This window comes from Panulirus ornatus, chromosome 20, assembly GCF_036320965.1.
Source record: "Panulirus ornatus isolate Po-2019 chromosome 20, ASM3632096v1, whole genome shotgun sequence".
Classification (NCBI taxonomy): Eukaryota; Metazoa; Arthropoda; class Malacostraca; order Decapoda; family Palinuridae; genus Panulirus; species Panulirus ornatus.
Genome location: NC_092243.1, coordinates 48,734,805 through 48,757,279, shown reverse-complemented (window position 1 = coordinate 48,757,279; position 22,475 = coordinate 48,734,805). Strand labels below are relative to the sequence as shown.

Here is a 22,475-nt window from a genome sequence, read left to right as displayed (position 1 = left end):
TGGTCCTTGATTTAAGTGTATGAGTTTCGTAGAATGTGTGAAAGGAGAAAGTGAGGGTGAATAAGAGCGAAGTTATCAGGTTTACCAGGAGTGAGGGACAGGTCAGCTGGGGTGTGAGTTTATCTGGAGAAAGCGGTGCAATGCTTTAGATACCCTGCGAGTACACATGGCAGCGAATGGAATCATGGAAGCGGAGGGGAGTTATGGGTTGGGACAGCAGGCGAAGGTTCTAGGTTTACATACAGGATGAATTTGTCAGAAGTGGATGGGACAAGGAAAAGGGGGAGACTAGATTGGAGAAGGTAGAATTAAGTGAACAAGATTGTGAGTGATCGGCGCCTGAAGATGCAGGAGGATGAGAGGTGTGCTCGTTCGGGATAGAGAAAATTGGAGCCACGTTTTATACAGGGGGCGACGTACTGTCATTGAACTGAACCAGGGCATGTGAAGCAGTCCGGGTAAACCATGGAAAGGTCTGAGGGGCCTGGATGTGGAGTGGGGAACTATGAGGCTGTGGTTTCGGGACTTTACACATGACAGCTGGAGAACAGATATATGCAAATAAGGCTTTTTCTTTCTCTAATTCTGGCGCTAGCTCGCTAACATGGGAGATATATATATATATATATATATATATATATATATATATATATATATATATATTTTTTTTTTTTTTTTTTTTTTTTTTCCGTTGTCTCCCGCGTTTGCGAGGTAGCGCAAGGAAACAGACGAAAGAAATGGCCCAACCCACCCCCATACACATGTATATACATACACGTCCATACACGCAAATATACATACCTACACAGCTTTCCATGGTTTACCCCAGACGCTTCACATGCCCTGATTCAATCCACTGACAGCACGTCAACCCCGGTATACCACATCGATCCAATTCACTCTATTCCTTGCCCTCCTTTCACCCTCCTGCATGTTCAGGCCCCGATCACACAAAATCTTTTTCACTCCATCTTTCCACCTCCAATTTGGTCTCCCACTTCTCGTTCCCTCCACCTCCGACACATATATCCTCTTGGTCAATCTTTCCTCACTCATTCTCTCCATGTGCCCAAACCATTTCAAAACACCCTCTTCTGCTCTCTCAACCACGCTCTTTTTATTTCCACACATCTCTCTTACCCTTACGTTACTTACTCGATCAAACCACCTCACACCACACATTGTCCTCAAACATCTCATTTCCAGCACATCCACCCTCCTGCGCACAACTCTATCCATAGCCCACGCCTCGCAACCATACAAAATTGTTGGAACCACTATTCCTTCAAATATACCCATTTTTGCTTTCCGAGATAATGTTCTCGACTTCCACACATTCTTCAAGGCTCCCAGGATTTTCGCCCCCTCCCCCACCCTATGATCCACTTCCGCTTCCATGGTTCCATCCGCTGCCAGATCCACTCCCAGATATCTAAAACCCTTTACTTCCTCCAGTTTTTCTCCATTCAAACTTACCTCCCAATTGACTTGACCCTCAAACCTACTGTACCTAATAACCTTGCTCTTATTCACATTTACTCTTAACTTTCTTCTTTCACACACTTTACCAAACTCAGTCACCAGCTTCTGCAGTTTCTCACATGAATCAGCCACCAGCGCTGTATCATCAGCGAACAACAACTGACTCACTTCCCAAGCTCTCTCATCCACAACAGACTTCATACTTGCCCCTCTTTCCAAAACTCTTGCATTCACCTCCCTAACAACCCCATTCATAAACAAATTAAACAACCATGGAGACATCACACACCCCTGCCGCAAACCTACATTCACTGAGAACCAATCACTTTCCTCTCTTTCTACACGTACACATGCCTTACAACCTCGATAAAAACTTTTCACTGCTTCTAACAACTTGCCTCCCACACCATATATTCTTAATACCTTCCACAGAGCATCTCTATCAACTCTATCATATGCCTTCTCCAGATCCATAAATCCATATATATATATATATATATATATATATATATATATATATATATATATATATATATATATATATATATATATATATAATCCCTGGGGATAGGGGAGAAAGAAAACTTCCCACGTATTCCCTGCGTGTCATAGAAGGCGACTAAAAGGGGAGGTAGCGGGGGGTTGGAAATCCTCCCCTCCTGTTTTCATTTAATGTGTGTGTGTGAGTGTGTGTGTGTGTGTGTGTGTGTGTCACCACCCACTCCATCACCACTACCATACACGACTTACCTGATCTACTCGACAAACGTGAGAGCCTGTAAATCGAGCCCTCACCTTTCTCTCCATTGCCTCTACGTGGGGACACCATGTGGGGACACGTAGTCCGCCCATCCTCGGGAACTTCATTATAATGAAGAATCATAAAGAATTCAGGGAAGCAACAGACCACTGGGTCCTTCTAGGCTGTTTGTGGCAGTGGAATATACCAGACACTGACAGATCAGTGTGGTAAAGGTTAGACTGTAGTGGCACAAGTAATGAAAGTCGCGCACTTGTAGCTGTAGCCTCTTGTAGAACATCTCTGTACAGCTACCTTCCCTCACCACCAGCTGTAGCCTCTTGTAGAACATCTCTGTACAGCTACCTTCCCGCACCATCAGCTGTAGCCTCTTGTAGAACATCTCTGTACAGCTACCTTCCCTCACCACCAGCTGTAGCCTCTTGTAGAACATCTCTGTACAGCTACCTTCCCTCACCACCAGCTGTAGCCACTTGTAGAACATCTCTGTACAGCTACCTTCCCTCACCACCAGCTGTAGCCTCTTGTAGAACATCTCTGTACAGCTACCTTCCCTCACCACCAGCTGTAGCCTCTTGTAGAACATCTCTGTACAGCTACCTTCCCTCACCACCAGCTGTAGCCTCTTGTAGAACATCTCTGTACAGCTACCTTCCTTCACCATTAGCCTACCATCAGCCAGGCCCAGCAGTAGACCCCCAACACCCGTGTGACCACAGCTTCCCTAACCTCTCAATACATTCCAGATTTCGCGTTCGAGATCCACATGTTCAACCAGTTCAGGGACGAGATACGCCGGGAATTTACTCTGGCTCCCTCCTACGCAGCTGAGGTGAGTGGCTCCCACCTCTGCCCACCTGCAGGTGAGTGGCTATCATCTCTATCCACCTGCAGGTGAGTGGCTATCACCTCCATCCACCTGTAGGTGAGTGGCTCCCACCTCCACCCGCCTGCAGGTGAGTGGCTTACACCTCTACCTACCTGTAGGTGAGTGGCTATCACCTCTATTCACCTGCAGGTGAGTGGCTATCACTTCTACCCACCGGCAGGTGAGTGGCTCCCACCTCCACCCACCTGCAGGTGAGTGGCTATCACCTCCACCCACCTACAGGTGAGTGGGTATCACCTCCACCCACCTGCATTTGAGTGGCTCCCACCTCCACCCACCTGCAGGTGAGTGGCTCCTACCTCCACTTACTAGCAGGAGGCAGTCATCTGATACTGGCATCGGACTATTTGATACAATATATTTTTTTTTTTTTTTGCTTTGTCGCTGTCTCCCGCGTTTGCGATGTAGCGCAAGGAAACAGACGAAAGAAATGGCCCAACCCACCCCCATACACATGTATATACATACGTCCACACACGCAAATATACATACCTACACAGCTTTCCATGGTTTACCCCAGACGCTTCACATGCCTTGATTCAATCCACTGACAGCACGTCAACCCCGGTATACCACATCGATCCAATTCACTCTATTCCTTGCCCTCCTTTCACCCTCCTGCATGTTCAGGCCCCGATCACACAAAATCTTTTTCACTCCATCTTTCCACCTCCAATTTGGTCTCCCTCTTCTCCTCGTTCCCTCCACCTCCGACACATATATCCTCTTGGTCAATCTTTCCTCACTCATTCTCTCCATGTGACCAAACCATTTCAAAACACCCTCTTCTGCTCTCTCAACCACGCTCTTTTTATTTCCACACATCTCTCTTACCCTTACGTTACTTACTCGATCAAACCACCTTACACCACACATTGTTTTCAAACATCTCATTTCCAGCACATCCATCCTCCTGCGCACAACTCTATCCATAGTCCACGCCTCGCAACCATACAACATTGTTGGAACCACTATTCCTTCAAACATATCCATTTTTGCTTTCCGAGATAATGTTCTCGACTTCCACACATTCTTCAAGGCTCCCAGAATTTTCGCCCCCTCCCCCACCCTATGATCCACTTCCGCTTCCATGTTTCCATCCGCTGCCAGATCCACTCCCAGATATCTAAAACACTTCACTTCCTCCAGTTTTTCTCCATTCAAACTCACCTCCCAGTTGACTTGACCCTCAACTACTGTACCTAATAACCTTGCTCTTATTCACATTTACTCTTAACTTTCTTCTTCCACACACTTTACCAAACTCAGTCACCAGCTTCTGCAGTTTCTCACATGAATCAGCCACCAGCGCTGTATCATCAGCGAACAACAACAGACTCACTTCCCAAGCTCTCTCATCCCCAACAGACTTCATCCTTGCCCCTCTTTCCAAAACTCTTGCATTCACCTCCCTAACAACCCCATCCATAAACAAATTAAACAACCATGGAGACATCACACACCCCTGCCGCAAACCTACATTCACTGAGAACCAATCACTTTCCTCTCTTCCTACACGTACACATGCCTTACATCCTCGATAAAAACTTTTCACTGCTTCTAACAACTTGCCTCCCACACCATATATTCTTAACACCCTCCACGGAGCATCTCTATCAACCCTATCATATGCCTTCTCCAGATCCATAAATGCTACATACAAATCCATTTGCTTTTCTAAGTATTTCTCACATACATTCTTCAAAGCAAACACCCGATCCACACATCCTGTACCACTTCTGAAACCACACTGCTCTTCCCCAATCTGATGCTCTGTACATGCCTTCACCCTCTCAATCAATACCCTCCCATACAATTTGCCAGGAATACTCAACAAACTTATACCTCTGTAATTTGAGCACTCACTCTTATCCCCTTTGCCTTTGTACAATGGCACTATGCACGCATTCCGCCAATCCTCAGGCACCTCACCATGAGTCATACATACATTAAATAACCTTACCAACCAGTCAACAATACAGTCACCCCCTTTTTTAATAAATTCCACTGCAATACCATCCAAACCTGCTGCCTGTATATATATATATATATATATATATATATATATATATATATATATATATATATATATATATCATCATAATGCCGATATGTATAGTGAACAGCTACGCGTAACGTGTTTTCCCTGACCACCAGGTGCAAGCCTTCCTCTCCAACGTGACAGACACCAGGAGAGGAACTGGTCACCTCGACCCGGTCTTCGTTGGCTTCCACGTCAGACGACGAGACTACGCGGACCACGCCAAGGTCGGTCCTTGCTCACCTGTGAAGTCACGTAGCTGCTCAGGGAGGGTATTCTCCACTCGTGGGGACCCATCTATGGAACATTTCATGTCACACAACTGTTGAAACATGTGTATACAAGCTGCACAGACAGCTTTCTCATCTACATCGCTTATTCCTTTCAACCACAACTTCTCTATAGTAATAAGGTATTTCTTTACCTCTTTTTTTTTTTTTTTTGAAGACGATTCTTGTTTGATATCTTGTCAACCTCTCTGTTCAACTTTGGAAGAACTTATCACTCTGGACATTGTCATGTTTTAGAAACTTGGAGGAGGTGATCAATTCTCCCCTTACTCTTCTGCTATGTAACTTCCCCGTGACTCACGCCTCTCATTTCCAGGACCATCTTTTAAAACCAGTATATCTAATTACAACCTGTATATCTAATTATAACCGGTATATCTAATTACAACCTGTATATCTAATCATAACCGGTATATCTAATTATAACCGGTATATCTAATTACAATCGGTATATCTAATTACAACCTGTATATCTAATTATAACCGGTATATCTAATTACAAGCTGTATATCTAATTATAACCGGTATATCTAATTATAACCTGTATATCTAATTATAACCGGTATATCTAATTACAACCTGTATATCTAATTATAACCGGTATATCTAATTACAACCTGTATATCTAATTATAACCGGTATATCTAATTACAACCTGTATATCTAATCATAACCGGTATATCTAATTATAACCGGTATATCTAATTACAATCGGTATATCTAATTACAACCTGTATATCTAATTATAACCGGTATATCTAATTACAAGCTGTATATCTAATTATAACCGGTATATCTAATTATAACCTGTATATCTAATTATAACCGGTATATCTAATTATAACCGGTACATCTAATTATAACCGGTACATCTAATTATAATCGGTACATCTAATTATAACCGGTACATCTAATTATAACCGGTACATCTAATTATAATCGGTACATCTAATTATAACCGGTACATCTAATTATAATCGGTACATCTAATTATAACCGGTACATCTAATTATAATCGGTACATCTAATTATAACCGGTACATCTAATTATAACCGGTACATCTAATTATAATCGGTACATCTAATTATAACCGGTACATCTAATTATAACCGGTACATCTAATTATAACCGGTACATCTAATTATAACCGGTACATCTAATTATAACCGGTACATCTAATCATAATGTTAATGACAAATAATTTGTCTGCTTCACAATTTGCCTGAAGCGCTGCTCTGGCGATTGGTTGGTTGCGGTGTCGACCACCAATACCTTTCCAATCCGGATTCATTTAGCTTGTTTTCTACTGGATAGAGTCGTATCGAAGCCCCCCCCCCCCCCACTTCTTTTTTTTTTTCCTAACGTATTTCATATTCATGACTTCATTTGCATAGACTGAACTTCATAAACCATGTACATGACATGATCTGTTGCTTATCAAACTGCCTTCTGCAAGTTTGCTGCAAGCCTAGTTATTGCTTACTTCTCTGCCGACCACAGCATCATACGCATACATCTTCAGACGGAGTCCAGACCTTCTGACAAGTGGTTTACAAAGATCAAGAAGATCAATGTTCCAAGACCTTGCTTTGAGGCACGCCAGACGTAACCCCATCCCACCTCCTCTGACGTGCGTCTTGTGTTCCCTTAGTCATCGGAATGTCTGTGTCTGCCTGGAAAGGCAAGAAGACATGTGGGACGGTGTCAAATGCTTTCTAGCAGCCCCCCAGACGCACAGTTCACCCAAACAACTCTTCCCTTTTCGGAATCTGAGCTCAGCTTATCGTACAAATCTACAAGTCTCATGATGCATTTGTTTCCTTTGATCTCATGCTATATCCTTGCTTCTTACAGTTTCTCCTTTGCAAGTAATGATCCATTCACTTTCTGATTATCTTTTCCAGTATTTCATAGACCACACGAACCAAAAATACCGTTTCGATTTCCCAACCTCCATTCTTAAAGATCAGCACAATATTTGCATTTTCTTTTAACTCCCTTGGCACCACAACACCCACTTTCCAATGGCTTTGATTCAAACATTTCCAGCAGTTCGTCAAGTGTTTCTGTCTGCTGCTGAGGGAGAGGCATCATCACGAACATAGGCATTACATGCAGCAAGAGCCCTGCGTTAGTCACCTTATGGTGGGTTGTAGCGGGCTGGACGCTTTCTATCCCGGCCAGCCCAGGTGACTGGCGCTGAGGGGGTGGTTTCTGTGCCGTCCTTCTCTGGTCGTCCTCCTCAAGGTATCATTCAGTCCCTCCCATAGTTTCTCGTCGCCTTGAACAACCCTCCCATCTAAATCCCTCCCTCAGCCGGATACCCGGGCCGTTACCCGGATACCAGGGCCGTTATCCGGATACCAGGGCCGTTACCCGGATACCAGGGCCGTTACCTGGATATCAGGGCCGTTACCCGACTCTTTTCTCCTAAGGATTTTAGGAAATAGTCGTGACTATTATGAAACAGTCGTGTCTATTTATCTCCGTTGTTCATTCTGTTTCTAAAGTTACGTTGCTCCTCCTCTATCTTACTATTCACATTTTCTTGTAACCTCGTCAAACATCGTCTGTCTGTTGTGATGCCTTCATGATACATCCAGGAGCTTTCCTGCTACCTGACGTGTCCTCTGTTACGGACACAGAAGATCTCGCACATACTGCAGTAGCGAATCAACCTCACCAGACTTCATGTTGCCCACTAACACAGCACGGGACAGTTCCTGATCTAAACCATCAACTTAAGTCTCCATAAATCTCAAACGAGTGTCAGTCTATTTCTTCATCATTAAAATTCTGTTATTAAAACTTGAGTATCTATGAGACGTGTGTTCCTCGTTGCTTCCCCAGACGTTCCGCCATCACTAAGCAACTTCGTCATAGACTTGTAAACGATCAATACTGTATCAAAAACAATTTGCTTTACATACGTATCCTATGATGGACTCCTTGCATGGCGTATACACTTGTATTTCCTTCAAGTTTAAGACCAGTTTTTTTTTTTTTTTTTACCTCGAGAGACAGGTCCACTCCCTCCCTCTTCATCATGTCCTCACCTCCTTGTTGCTATCTGTCTCACCAGAAAGATCTCATTCATCTTATCGCTGCTTCCTCATCGCCTCGCAGCTGTGCTGAACGACGTGAGCCATGTTAAGTCTTCCATCCACTGTGCGTGCACACGCTGCTGCCTTGAGGACCAGCGCTGTCTCTGTGGTACTGTACGTAGCCTCTTGACTGGCGATATGCCATCTTCCGCTCAGCCTGTCTCATGATAACAGACATCATTTTCCTCTTTCATGACCTTTTTCTGTGTGGGCATCTTCAGCCCCAGGGTCACCGCCTAGCTCTTGCCTCGCCTAGTCTACATTTGTCCATTGTGTACATTAGCGAGAACATCACTTTATCTATCAACAACATCACTTTATTTATCTATCAACAACATCACATTATTCATCAACAACATCACTTTATTCATCAACAACATCACATTATTCATCAACAACATCACATTATTCATCAACAACATCACATTATTCATCAACAACATCACTTTATTCATCAACAACATCACATTATTCATCAACAACATCACTTTATTCATCAACAACATCACATTATTCATCAACAACATCACATTATTCATTAACAACATCACATTATTCATCAACAACATCACTTTATTCATCAACAACATCACATTATTCATCAACATCACATTATTCATCAACAACATCACATTATTCATCAACAACATCACTTTATTCATCAACAACATCACATTATTCATCAACAACATCACATTATTCATCAACAACATCACATTATTCATCAACAACATCACATTATTCATCAACATCACATTATTCATCAACAACATCACATTATTCATCAACAACATCACTTTATGTATCATCATGTCCCGTCACAGTTCCTGAGCGATGTGGCCCAGTTGCTTCGCCGTGTCCCCCATGTGGGACATCCTAAGCTTAAACTTACTGACTTCAGCCACGGCTCGAGTGTCACCTTCACTTCCCTCATCTCCACCTCACTGACAGCTTCTCCTGCGTGACCCTGAAAACTTAAATGTCCTTCAGTCCTTGTCTCGTGTTCTTCAGTCCTTGTCTCGTTTTCTTCAGTCCTTGTCTCGTGTTCTTCAGTCCTTGTCTCGTTTTCTTCAGTCCTTGTCTCGTGTTCTTCAGTCCTTGTCTCGTTTTCTTCAGTCCTTGTCTCGTGTTCTTCAGTCCTCGTCTCGTTTTCTTCTGCTTTCTTGTGTCAGATCTCCAGAGTGTTGTTTGACCTGAGTTGGATGAGGGCTACGCGGGTGTCGGGGACTTATACATCCTCCAGTATTTCAAGTGGCTCACTACATTCTCCCTTATGGAAACCAACTGACCTGGTTCGTGCAGTGCAAATGTCTTAACTCTTGTCCAGTTGTCTCGGAAGAAAAGTGAATTCACTGTCTTGCTTCACGGTTACTGTAACCTTACATCTTACCAGTTTCGGGGTGGAGACTGACCATCAGATGTGCCTTGCGTTTCTGTCAATCCATCCTAGTGTGTTTCATCCCACTGCGCTTCCTTGTGCTCCTAAATAATGGTCATGTCTGGTTCATGTAATGATAGTGACCTTATCAGGCTCCACAAACTGGCAAGGATCATTTCTCTGTCTGCCACATGGCTCAGAAGCAATGAAAATAACTTCCCTCAACCTAGACACGAAAGCTGCAAGTCTCAGCATTTGCCAATTTAAGTAATCAACTCCATCATGTTTTGTTTTTCTGTCTTACTGATGTTCAGAACCCTTCTTACCCACGAACCATAATAATGGCCTTCCTTGTTGATATATGTTACTTCCCTCTCATTAATGTCTGACTTGTGGATGAGGTGGAGTCATGAGAGCAGTGGATTGTCACAGTGGACAACTGACCCTCACGGCGGTGTAAACACAAATCCTACCATGATTCGTTAGGTATTTTCTCTCATGTCTTCGTCAGTACTTACCCCGGAAATCCCTCTGGAGTCCCTATACATATACTGGTGCCCGGCTCCTACCTGTGAACTGATGGTCTCTTGTGCGAAGTAGCATTACATAGCAATACACCTCGTCTCCTCTCTGTTCCTGCTGCTGTGCTCTACCTTTCTATGTGTCATTACTATTTGTGATTCGTGTTATGGGTAGACAGTTGTACTCTTATGTAACCCCGTGTGTGTATGTGTGTGTAATTAACTTCTTTGTACTGTACGGCTAGGGAGTTGTACACTCGTGGGGCTCACCATCTATTGAACATTCCACAATATCGTCCAACCTTCTAAACCTCCACATACTCAGTGTCTACCACAGTTACCACATTTTCTTTCAGTCTGTTCCATTCATCCACCACACTTATCCTTGGCATCTTTTTCCTTTTTATCAAGTTGATCTACTTTCATGTTATGTTCTTCATTTGCTCTGTCGATACGTCTTTTGAAGATCTGTTCTCTATCTACGTCAGTCTGGTTTATAAACCTGAATGTTGTGATCAAATCACCCCTGACTCTTCTCTTGTAGTATGGTGGGCAGGTTCGAGGACCCGTGTTTCCCCTGTGACTCATTTCTATTGATTTACGTTCCATGTTTGTTGCTATTGATTTACGTTCCATGTTTGTTGCTATTGATTTACGTTCCATGTTTGTTGCTGTTCTCTGGATCTTCTCTGTAAGCACTTTGTGCGTCACCAGCAGAGGTGACCAACCATGAGAAACATGTTATGCTTCTGGCCTCATGTAGGACATGAACAGCATGCTAAGTGTTGCCTCATGTAGGACATGAACAGCTTGCTAAGTGTTGCCTCATGTAGGACATGAACAGCATGCTAAGTGTTGCCTCATGTAGGACATGGACAGCTTGTTAAGTGTTGCCTCATGTAGGACATGAACAGCATGCTAAGTGTTGCCTCATGTAGGACATGAACAGCTTGCTAAGTGTTGCCTCATGTAGGACATGAACAGCATGCTAAGTGTTGCCTCATGTAGGACATGAACAGCTTGCTAAGTGTTGCCTCATGTAGGACATGAACAGCATGCTAAGTGTTGCCTCATGTAGGACATGAACAGCTTGCTAAGTGTTACCTCATGTAGGACATGAACAGCATGCTAAGTGTTGCCTCATGTAGGACATGAACAGCTTGCTAAGTGTTGCCTCATGTACGACATGAACAGCTTGCTAAGTGTTGCCTCATGTACGACATGAACAGCTTGCTAAGTGTTGCCTCATGTACGACATGAACAGCTTGCTAAGTGTTGCCTCATGTACGACATGAACAGCATGCTAAGTGTTGCCTCATGTAGGACATGAACAGCATGCTAAGTGTTGCCTCATGTAGGACATGAACAGCATGCTAAGTGTTGCCTCATGTACGACATGAACAGCTTGCTAAGTGTTGCCTCATGTAGGACATGAACAGCATGCTAAGTGTTGCCTCATGTAGGACATGAACAGCATGCTAAGTGTTGCCTCATGTAGGACATGAACAGCTTGCTAAGTGTTGCCTCATGTAGGACATGAACAGCATGCTAAGTGTTGCCTCATGTAGGACATGAACAGCATGCTAAGTGTTGCCTCATGTAGGACATGAACAGCATGCTAAGTGTTGCCTCATGTAGGACATGAACAGCATGCTAAGTTTTGCCTCATGTAGGACATGAACAGCATGCTAAGTGTTACCTCATGTAGGACATGAACAGCATGCTAAGTGTTGCCTCATGTACGACATGAACAGCTTGCTAAGTTTTGCCTCATGTACGACATGAACAGCATGCTAAGTGTTGCCTCATGTAGGACATGAACAGCATGCTAAGTGTTGCCTCATGTAGGACATGAACAGCATGCTAAGTTTTGCCTCATGTAGGACATGAACAGCATGCTAAGTGTTGCCTCATGTAGGACATGAACAGCATGCTAAGTGTTGCCTCATGTACGACATGAACAGCTTGCTAAGTTTTGCCTCATGTACGACATGAACAGCATGCTAAGTGTTGCCTCATGTAGGACATGAACAGCATGCTAAGTGTTGCCTCATGTACGACATGAACAGCTTGCTAAGTTTTGCCTCATCCACATACTTGAAAGCTGTTCTAACATCTGCCAGGAGATTAAGGGAATCCTTCACACTTCTCCGGATGTGGGAGTCTGGCACATAATCCTTCACACTTCTCCTGATGTGTGAGTATGGCACATAATCCCTCACACTTCTCCTGATGTGGGAGTCTGACACATAATCCCTCACACTTCTCCTAATGTGGGAGTCTGACACATAATCCCTCACACTTCTCCTGATGTGGGAGTCTGGCACATAATCCTTCACACTTCTGATGTGTGAGTCTGACACAAAATCCCTCACACTTCTCATAATGTGGGAGTATGGCACATAATCCTTCACACTTCTCCTAATGTGGGAGTCTGACACATAACCCCTCACTATTCTCCTGATTTGGGAGTCTGGCACATAATCTCTCACACTTCTCCTAATGTGGGAGTCTGGCACATAATCTCTCACACTTCTCCTAATGTGGGAGTCTGGCACATAATCTCTCACACTTCTCCTAATGTGGGAGTATGGCACATAATCCCTCACACTTCTCCTAATGTGGGAGTCTGGCACATAATCCCTCACACTTCTAATGTGGGAGTCTGGCACATAATCCCTCACACTTCTCCTGATGTGGGAGTATGGCACATAATCCCTCACACTTCTGATGTGGGAGTCTGACACATAATCCTTCATAGTTCTCCTGGTGTGGGAGTCTGGCACATAATCCCTCACACTTCTCCTGATGTGGGAGTCTGGCACATAATCCCTCATACTTCTCCTAATGTGGGAGTATGGCACATAATCCCTCACACTTCTGATGTGGGAGTCTGACACATAATCCCTTACACTTCTCCTGATGTGGGAGTCTGGCATATAATTTCTCACACTTCTCCTAATGTGGGAGTATGGCACATAATCCCTCACGTTTCTCCTGATGTGGGAGTCTGGCACATAATCTCTCACACTTCTCCTAACGTGGGAGTCTGGCACATAATCCCTCACACTTCTGATGTGGGAGTCTGACACATAATCCCTCACACTTCTGATGTGGGAGTCTGACACATAATCCCTCACACTTCTCCTGATGTGGGAGTCTGGCACATAATCCCTCACACTTCTCCTGATGTGGGAGTCTGACACATAATCCCTCACACTTCTCCTGATGTGGGAGTCTGACACATAATCCCTCACACTTCTCCTGATGTGGGAGTCTGACACATAATCCCTCACACTTCTCCTGATGTGGGAGTCTGACACATAATCCCTCACGTTTCTCCTGATGTGGGAGTCTGACACATAATCCCTCACACTTCTCCTAATGTGGGAGTCTGGCACATAATCCCTCACACTTCTCCTAATGTGGGAGTCTGGCACATAATCCCTCACACTTCTCCTAATGTGGGAGTCTGGCACATAATCCCTCACACTTCTCCTGATGTGGGAGTATGGCACATAATCCCTCACACTTCTCCTGATGTGTGAGTATGGCACATAATCCCTCACACTTCTCCTGATGTGGGAGTCTGGCACATAATCCCTCACACTTCTCCTAATGTGGGAGTCTGACACATAATCCCTTACACTTCTCCTGATGTGTGAGTATGGCACATAATCCCTCACACTTCTCCTGATGTGGGAGTCTGGCACATAATCCCTCACACTTCTGATGTGGGAGTCTGACACATAATCACGGTGAGGTCGTCTCTCACTCTGTCCCAGCCTCATGATTGTACATTTCCTCTGGTTAAATTCCATCATCCATGTATGAGAACAACTTTGGAGTTGAATTCCATCATCCATGTATGAGAACAACTTTGGAGTTGAATTCCATCAGCCATGTATGAGAACAACTTTGGAGTTGAATTCCATCATCCATGTATGAGAACAACTTTGGAGTTGAATTCCATCAGCCATGTATGAGAACAACTTTGGAGTTGAATTCCATCAGCCATGTATCAGACCAAGTTTGGAGTCTTTTAGGTCCCGTAGTAAGCTGATGCAATCCTCATCGCTTCTGTTCACTTCCCTCAAGACCTTAGCATCATCTGCAAACATAGTCAGGCAGGCGTCCACATCTTGCGGTAAGTTGTTCACGTAGATCGAGTTGAGAACAGAAGTCTGAGCCACTCCGCTGGTGACCTTCACCCGTTTGGAGAAGGCTTCTCTGCCGTACGTCCTTTCATCCCCTCCACTACAGGAGTCGGTCCTTCATTCCTGTCTGGTGATCCAGATCAGTAATCAGGCTCCCGTGCGGCACAGTGTCAAATGCTTTCCCAACCAGAGCTCCTTTTCTCGTAGAAATCTAAAAGGTTCCTCACACATGACCTCCTTCCCCTAAAACCATCTTGCCTCGCACTTTGATAATTTCTCCTCTTTAGAAAGTTATCCTTTGGCGTTTTCTTTATGTTGACTAAGTATATTACAGAGCACACCCATGAGCAATATAAGATGGCCAGTTAGAGTTTGAAAGCCATCATCTCAGACGGCAGAAGATGGTCACTACCATATCGTGGTAACTGTTCTCGTGAACACTCAGAGGGTAGAACGTAACAGGGACGAGTTCTTGTTCTATAGATCTCTAGTTCAAGGTGGCATCTAGTGATGACCGATGTTAACTAGCAGTCATCTAGTGATGACCGATGTTAACTAGCAGTCATCTAGTGATGACCGATGTTAACTAGCAGTCATCTAGTGATGACCGATCTTAACTAGCAGTCATCTAGTGATGACCGATGTTAACTAGCAGTCATCTAGTGATGACCGATGTTAACTAGCAGTCATCTAGTGATGACCGATGTTAACTAGCAGTCATCTAGTGATGACCGATGTTAACTAGCAGTCATCTAGTGATGACCGATGTTAACTAGCAGTCATCTAGTGATGACCGATGTTAACTAGCAGTCATCTAGTGATAACCGATGTTAACTAGCAGTCATCTAGTGATGACCGATCTTAACTAGCAGTCATCTAGTGATGACCGATGTTAACTAGCAGTCATCTAGTGATGACCGATGTTAACTAGCAGTCATCTAGTGATGACCGATGTTAACTAGCAGTCATCTAGTGATGACCGATGTTAACTAGCAGTCATCTAGTGATAACCGATGTTAACTAGCAGTCATCTAGTGATGACCGATGTTAACTAGCAGTCATCTAGTGATGACCGATGTTAACTAGCAGTCATCTAGTGATGACCGATCTTAACTAGCAGTCATCTAGTGATGACCGATGTTAACTAGCAGTCATCTAGTGATGACCGATGTTAACTAGCAGTCATCTAGTGATGACCGATGTTAACTAGCAGTCATCTAGTGATGACCGATCTTAACTAGCAGTCATCTAGTGATGACCGATGTTAACTAGCAGTCATCTAGTGATGACCGATGTTAACTAGCAGTCATCTAGTGATGACCGATGTTAACTAGCAGTCATCTAGTGATGACCGATGTTAACTAGCAGTCATCTAGTGATGACCGATGTTAACTAGCAGTCATCTAGTGATGACCGATGTTAACTAGCAGTCATCTAGTGATGACCGATGTTAACTAGCAGTCATCTAGTGATAACCGATGTTAACTAGCAGTCATCTAGTGATGACCGATGTTAACTAGCAGTCATCTAGTGATGACCGATGTTAACTAGCAGTCATCTAGTGATGACCGATGTTAACTAGCAGTCATCAGTGTAGTACACTCACCTGTCCTGTACCTGAGCAGCCAGTAGGCTACACACACACAGACACACAGACACACACACACACACACACACATTCCTCGGGTAGGTGGAGGGGATGATGATGGAGAGGCTTGTGTCAACATCGTCTCCCTCAACCACAGAGAATGTTCAACGCGACGTTGCCCGACGCGCCCTACTTCGCGCGGGCTCTGGCCCACTTCAGGAAGGTGTTCCCTGGGAGGGCGGTCTTCATCGCTGCCTCAGACGACGTGTCCTTCATCACCTCCAGGCTGGGCCAACATGACGACGTCTACTTCGCGCCAGGTGAGTCCTTCCCCCCGTGAGTCAGCAGAGGGTCACCTGGCGAGGTTACTAGTGTACCACAGCATGTTCACCTGGCCCTGTGGTAGGTGAGTGTACCGTCTCCTGTGTACCACATCATGTTCACCTGGCCCTGTGGTAGGTGAGTGTACCGTCTCCTGTGTAGCACAGCATGTTCACCTGGTCCTGTGGTAGGTGAGTGTACCGTCTCCTGTGTACCACAGCATGTTCACCTGGTCCTGTGGTAGGTGAGTGTACCGTCTTCTGTGTACCACAGCATGTTCACCTGGCCCTGTGGTAGGTGAGTGTACCGTCTCCTGTGTAGCACAGCATGTTCACCTGGTCCTGTGGTAGGTGAGTGTACCGTCTCCTGTGTACCACAGCATGTTCACCTGGTCCTGTGGTAGGTGAGTGTACCGTCTTCTGTGTACCACAGCATGTTCACCTGGTCCTGTGGTAGGAGAGTGTACCGTCTCCTGTGTAGCACAGCATGTTCACCTGGCCCTGTGGTAGGTGAGTGTACCGTTTCCTGTGTACCACAGCATGTTCACCTGGTCCTGTGGTAGGTGAGTGTACCGTTTCCTGTGTACCACAGCATGTTCACCTGGTCCTGTGGTAGGTGAGTGTACCGTTTCCTGTGTACCAGGGTAAACCTGCCTCTCATACACAGGTACCTCGGCCATGCTGGACCTGGCAGTGCTCTCCTCATGTAACCACAGCATCGTCACGCTGGGAAGCTACGGCTTCTGGTCTGCCTACCTCACGGGCGGCCAGGTGGTCTACCCGGACGTCCGCTACTACAGTGAGTACAGGTGAGCTCACCACCACCACGCCCTCCATCCCCCTCATATACTGGTACATTGTACCACCCAGCTGTTCCTCAGACTTGGCGTGGCCGCTGCATAACTTGACTATATATATATATCTTTTTTTTTCATACTATTCGCCATTTCCCGCGATAGCGAGGTAGCGTTAAGAACAGAGGACTCACCTGGCCCCCTTCTCTGTTCCTTCTTTTGGAAAATTAAAAAAAAAACGAGAGGGGAGGATTTCCAGCCCCCCGCTCCCTTCCCTTTTAGTCGCCTTCTACGACACGCAGGGAATACGTGGGAAGTATTCTTTCTCCCCTATCCCCAGGGATAATATATATATATATATATATATATATATATATATATATATATATATATATATATATATATATATATATAACCTGCCCACGTGACGACCATCTGACCCACACCTCACATCCCGACCCAAACCATATATCTTAAGATACATCATCATCCACACTTCATATTCTGATCTATACGTTACACTCAGACCTATCCCTTACTCTCAGACCTACCCCTTACTCTCAGACCTACCCCTTACTCTCAGACCTACCCCTTACTCTCAGACCCACCCCTTACTCTCAGACCTATCCCTTTCTCTCAGACCTACCCCTTACTCTCACACCTAACCCTTACTCTCAGACCTACCCCTTACTCTCAGACCTTTCGCTTACTCTCAGACCTACCCCTTACTCTCACACCTACCCTTTACTTTCACACCTACCCCTTACACTCACACCTAACCCTTACTCTCACACCTATCCCTTATACTCAGGCTTACCCCTTACTTTCAGACCTACCCATTACTCTCTGGCCTATCCCTTATTTTCAGGTCCACCCTTTAATCTGCCTTTAGACAGAACTTCAATTTCCACAGAGAAATGTCACGAAGATGAAAGGATGTGGATGTTATAAGAACGTGGGCCAGACATTGTATCATGTGTACCGTGTCACAACACGGGAACAGACCACCTCGAGATGAAGACCATGCAAAGACCACATCACCTTCAGATCCAGGCCAGACAGACACTCTTGTTGCATGGATGAGCCTTGAGCAGGTCTTGCTCCCAGGGCGAGGGTGATCCGTCAGGTGGCAAGGACCGTGTCATACCTTCACCGATCACTCGATTATACCAACAGTGTCCTTATCAACGAGATGGTGTCACTTCCCATTACCTCCCCTGCCAACAGCCGAGCACCCATTACCTCCCCTGCCAACAGCCGAGCACCCACTACCTCCCCTGCCAACAGCCGAGCACCCACTACCTCCCCTGCCAACAGCCGAGCACCCATTATCTCCCCTGCCAACAGCCGAGCACCCACTACCTCCCCTGCCAACAGCCGAGCACCCATTACCTCCCCTGCCAAAAGCCGAGCACCCATTACCTCCCCTGCCAACAGCCGAGCACCCATTACCTCCCCTGCCAACAGCTGAGCACCCATTACCTCCCCTGCCAACAGCTGAGCATCCTTTACCTCCCCTGCCAACAGCTGAGCACCCATTACCTCCCCTGCCAACAGCCGAGCACCCATTACCTCCCCTGCCAAAAGCCGAGCACCCATTACCTCCCCTGCCAACAGCTGAGCACCCATTACCTCCCCTGCCAACAGCTGAGCATCCTTTACCTCCCCTGCCAACAGCTGAGCACCCATTACCTCCCCTGCCAACAGCTGAGCATCCTTTACCTCCCCTGCCAACAGCTGAGCATCCTTTACCTCTCCTGCCAACAGCTGAGCATCCTTTACCTCCCCTGCCAACAGCTGAGCACCCATTACCTCCCCTGTCAACAGCCGAGCACCCATTACCTCCCCTGCCAACAGCTGAGCACCCATTACCTCCCCTGCCAACAGCTGAGCATCCTTTACCTCCCCTGCCAACAGCCGAGCACCCATTACCTCCCCTGCCAACAGCCGAGCACCCATTACCTCCCCTGCCAACAGCCGAGCACCCATTACCTCCCCTGCCAACAGCTGAGCACCCATTACCTCCCCTGCCAACAGCCGAGCACCCATTACCTCCCCTGCCAACAGCCGAGCACCCATTACCTCCCCTGCCAACAGCTGAGCACCCATTACCTCCCCTGCCAACAGCTGAGCACCCATTACCTCCCCTGCCAACAGCTGAGCATCCTTTACCTCCCCTGCCAACAGCTGAGCATCCTTTACCTCCCCTGCCAACAGCTGAGCACCCATTACCTCCCCTGCCAACAGCTGAGCACCCATTACCTCCCCTGCCAACAGCTGAGCATCCTTTACCTCCCCTGCCAACAGCTGAGCATCCTTTACCTCCCCTGCCAACAGCTGAGCATCCTTTACCTCCCCTGCCAACAGCTGAGCACCCATTACCTCCCCTGCCAACAGCTGAGCAGCCGGGAGAAGACAGTGTGGGGTTGACACCTGATTCGCTACCCTATTCCTTCCTAGTATCTGGAGACACAAACGACCGTACCAGGCACCGTCAGTTCTCCTGGTAGCCCACCTTCCCTTGTACTGCCACGTATCACCTGTAGTGACCCTGTCTCTCTTTCTCTCTACCTGCAGGTTCTCGCGCTATACGTACGAGAGATCAGGGGTAAAGCACTTCACTCCGCTACCAGTCGACTAGTGAGGTCCTTCATCCCCCTACCAGTCGACTAGTGAGGTCCTTCATCCCCCTACCAGTCGACTAGTGAGGTCCTTCATCCCCCTACCAGTCGACTAGTGAGGTCCTTCATCCCCCTACCAGTCGACTAGTGAGGTCCTTCATCCCCCTACCAGTCGACTAGTAAGGTCCTTCATCCCCCTACCAGTCGACTAGTGAGGTCATTCACCCCGCTACCAGTCGACCAGTGAGGTCCTTCATTCCCCTACCAGTCGACTAGTGAGGTCCTTCATCCCCCTACCAGTCGACTAGTGAGGTCCTTCATCCCCCTACCAGTCGACTAGTGAGGTCATTCACCCCGCTACCAGTCGACCAGTGAGGTCCTTCATCCCCCTACCAGTCGACTAGTGAGGTCCTTCATTCCCCTACCAGTCGACTAGTGAGGTCATTCACCCCGCTACCAGTCGACCAGTGAGGTCCTTCATCCCCCTACCAGTCGACCAGTGAGGTCCTTCATCCCCCTACCAGTCGACTAGTGAGGTCCTTCATTCCCCTACCAGTCGACTAGTGAGGTCATTCACCCCGCTACCAGTCGACCAGTGAGGTCATTCACCCCGCTACCAGTCGACCAGTGAGGTCCTTCATCCCCCTACCAGTCGACTAGTGAGGTCATTCACCCCGCTACCAGTCGACTAGTGAGGTCCTTCATCCCCCTACCAGTCGACTAACGTGTTCATTACACCTTCCAGCACCACTACAGTACACACCTGGTCATGAGAAGAAAGATCATGAGAGACAAGTGTTTTGGGAGCAGATGAGTGAGTGTGTCAGCAGCTTTGATGCACAAGACCGGGTTATAGTGATGTGTGCTTTGAATGCAAAGGTAAGTAATGTGGCAGTTGAGGGAATAATTGGTGTACATGGGGTGTTCAGTGTTGTAAATGGAAATGGTGAAGAGCTTATGGATCTGTGTGTTGAAAAAAGGACTGGTGATTGGGAATACCGGTTTAAAAACAGAGATATACATAAGTATACGTATGTGTGCAGGAGATATGGTCAAAGGGCATTATTAGATTATAAGTAAACTGAGAGGCATGTTAGAGAGAGACTTTTGGATGTTAATGTGCTGAAAGGGGCAGGTGGAGGGATGTCTGATCACTATTCTATGGAGGCGAAGGTGAAGATTTGTTGAGGTTTTCACAAACAAAGAGAGAATGTTGGGGAGAAGATAGTGGTGAGAGTAAGCGAGCTTGAAAAGGAAGCTTGTGTGAGGAAGTACCAGGAGAGATTGAGTATAGAATAGCAAAGGGCAGGAGCAAATAAAGTGAGGGGAGTGGGTGAGGAATGGGATGCCTTTAGGGAAGCAGTGATGGCTTGCGCAAAAAGATGCATGCTTGAAATAATCTTGGAAAACATATCATAATGATCTCAGTTACCAATAGATACCCAGAAAAGACAAATGGTCAGATAATACATTAAAAATGTCTACATTTAACAACTTGATTAAAGGTCATAAAGACGACTAAACTATATTTCAACCCCAGATTTGTATTTAGCATGAAAAAATCTCCTTATAATGAGGTTTGAAAGGAAATCTATTTTTCTGAGGAAAATACGAAAAATTTCGGGTGTTTTTTTCGCTCAAAAAAATTTAATTTCAAATTTGAAACTTAGCATATTGAATCACTTCTATGCTTGAAATAATTGTGGAAAATATATCATAATGCTCTCAGGTAATGATAGATACACAGAAAAGACAAGTGGTCAGATAATACATTAAAAATGACTTCATTTAATAAATCAATTAAAGGTCATCAAGACAACTAAACTATATTTCAACCCCAGATTTTTATTCAGCATGAAAAATACTCCTTATAATGAGGTTTTAAAGGAAATCTATATTACTGAGGAAAATACCAAAAATTACAGGAGTTTTTTTTCGGGGACTTTTTCTGCTCTAAAAACTCTTTACTTCAAAATTGAAACTTAGCATATTCAATCACTTCTATGCTTGAAATAATCTTGGAAAATATATCAAAAGAGTCGTAGTTACCGATAGATACACAGAAAAGACTAGTGGCCAGATAATACATAAATAAATATCTTAATTCAATAACTTAATGAAAGGTCATAAAGACGACTAAACTATATTTCAACCCCAGAATTTTATTAAGTATGAAAAATACTCCTTATAATGAGGTTTTAAATGAAATCTATTTTTCTGAGGAAAGTACGAAAAAATTGCAGGTATTTTGCAGCTTAAAATACTATGTTTTAAGCCCAGATTTCTTTTAAGTATGAAAAATACTCCTTATAATGAGGTTTTAAAGGAAATCTATTTTTTCGAGGAAAATACGATAAATTTAAAACTCAGGGAATTTTTCAGCTCAAAAAACTTTTTACTTCATAATTGAAACTTAGCATATTCAATCACTTCTATGCTTGAAATAATCTTGGAAAATATATCATAATGCTCTCCGTTACCTGCAGATACCCAGTAAATACATTGCAAATTATGAGATAATACTTTAAA

General features: G+C 45.2%; 1 protein-coding gene across 2 annotated transcripts in view; it reads left to right on the top strand.

The window, feature by feature from the left end:
• LOC139755989 (galactoside alpha-(1,2)-fucosyltransferase 1-like) overlaps nt 1-21,777 on the top strand; it is a 46,205-nt gene extending 24,428 nt beyond the window's left edge. For both annotated transcript variants that reach the window (XM_071674902.1, XM_071674901.1), the window contains 5 exons: nt 2,989-3,074; nt 5,289-5,399; nt 16,369-16,531; nt 17,199-17,340; nt 19,903-21,777. In XM_071674902.1, the coding sequence (XP_071531003.1) occupies nt 2,989-3,074; nt 5,289-5,399; nt 16,369-16,531; nt 17,199-17,340; nt 19,903-19,966 (566 nt within the window). In that variant the 3' untranslated portion in view covers nt 19,967-21,777. The remainder of the gene's footprint in view (nt 1-2,988; nt 3,075-5,288; nt 5,400-16,368; nt 16,532-17,198; nt 17,341-19,902) is intronic.
• Nucleotides 21,778-22,475: the final 698 nt, after the last annotated feature.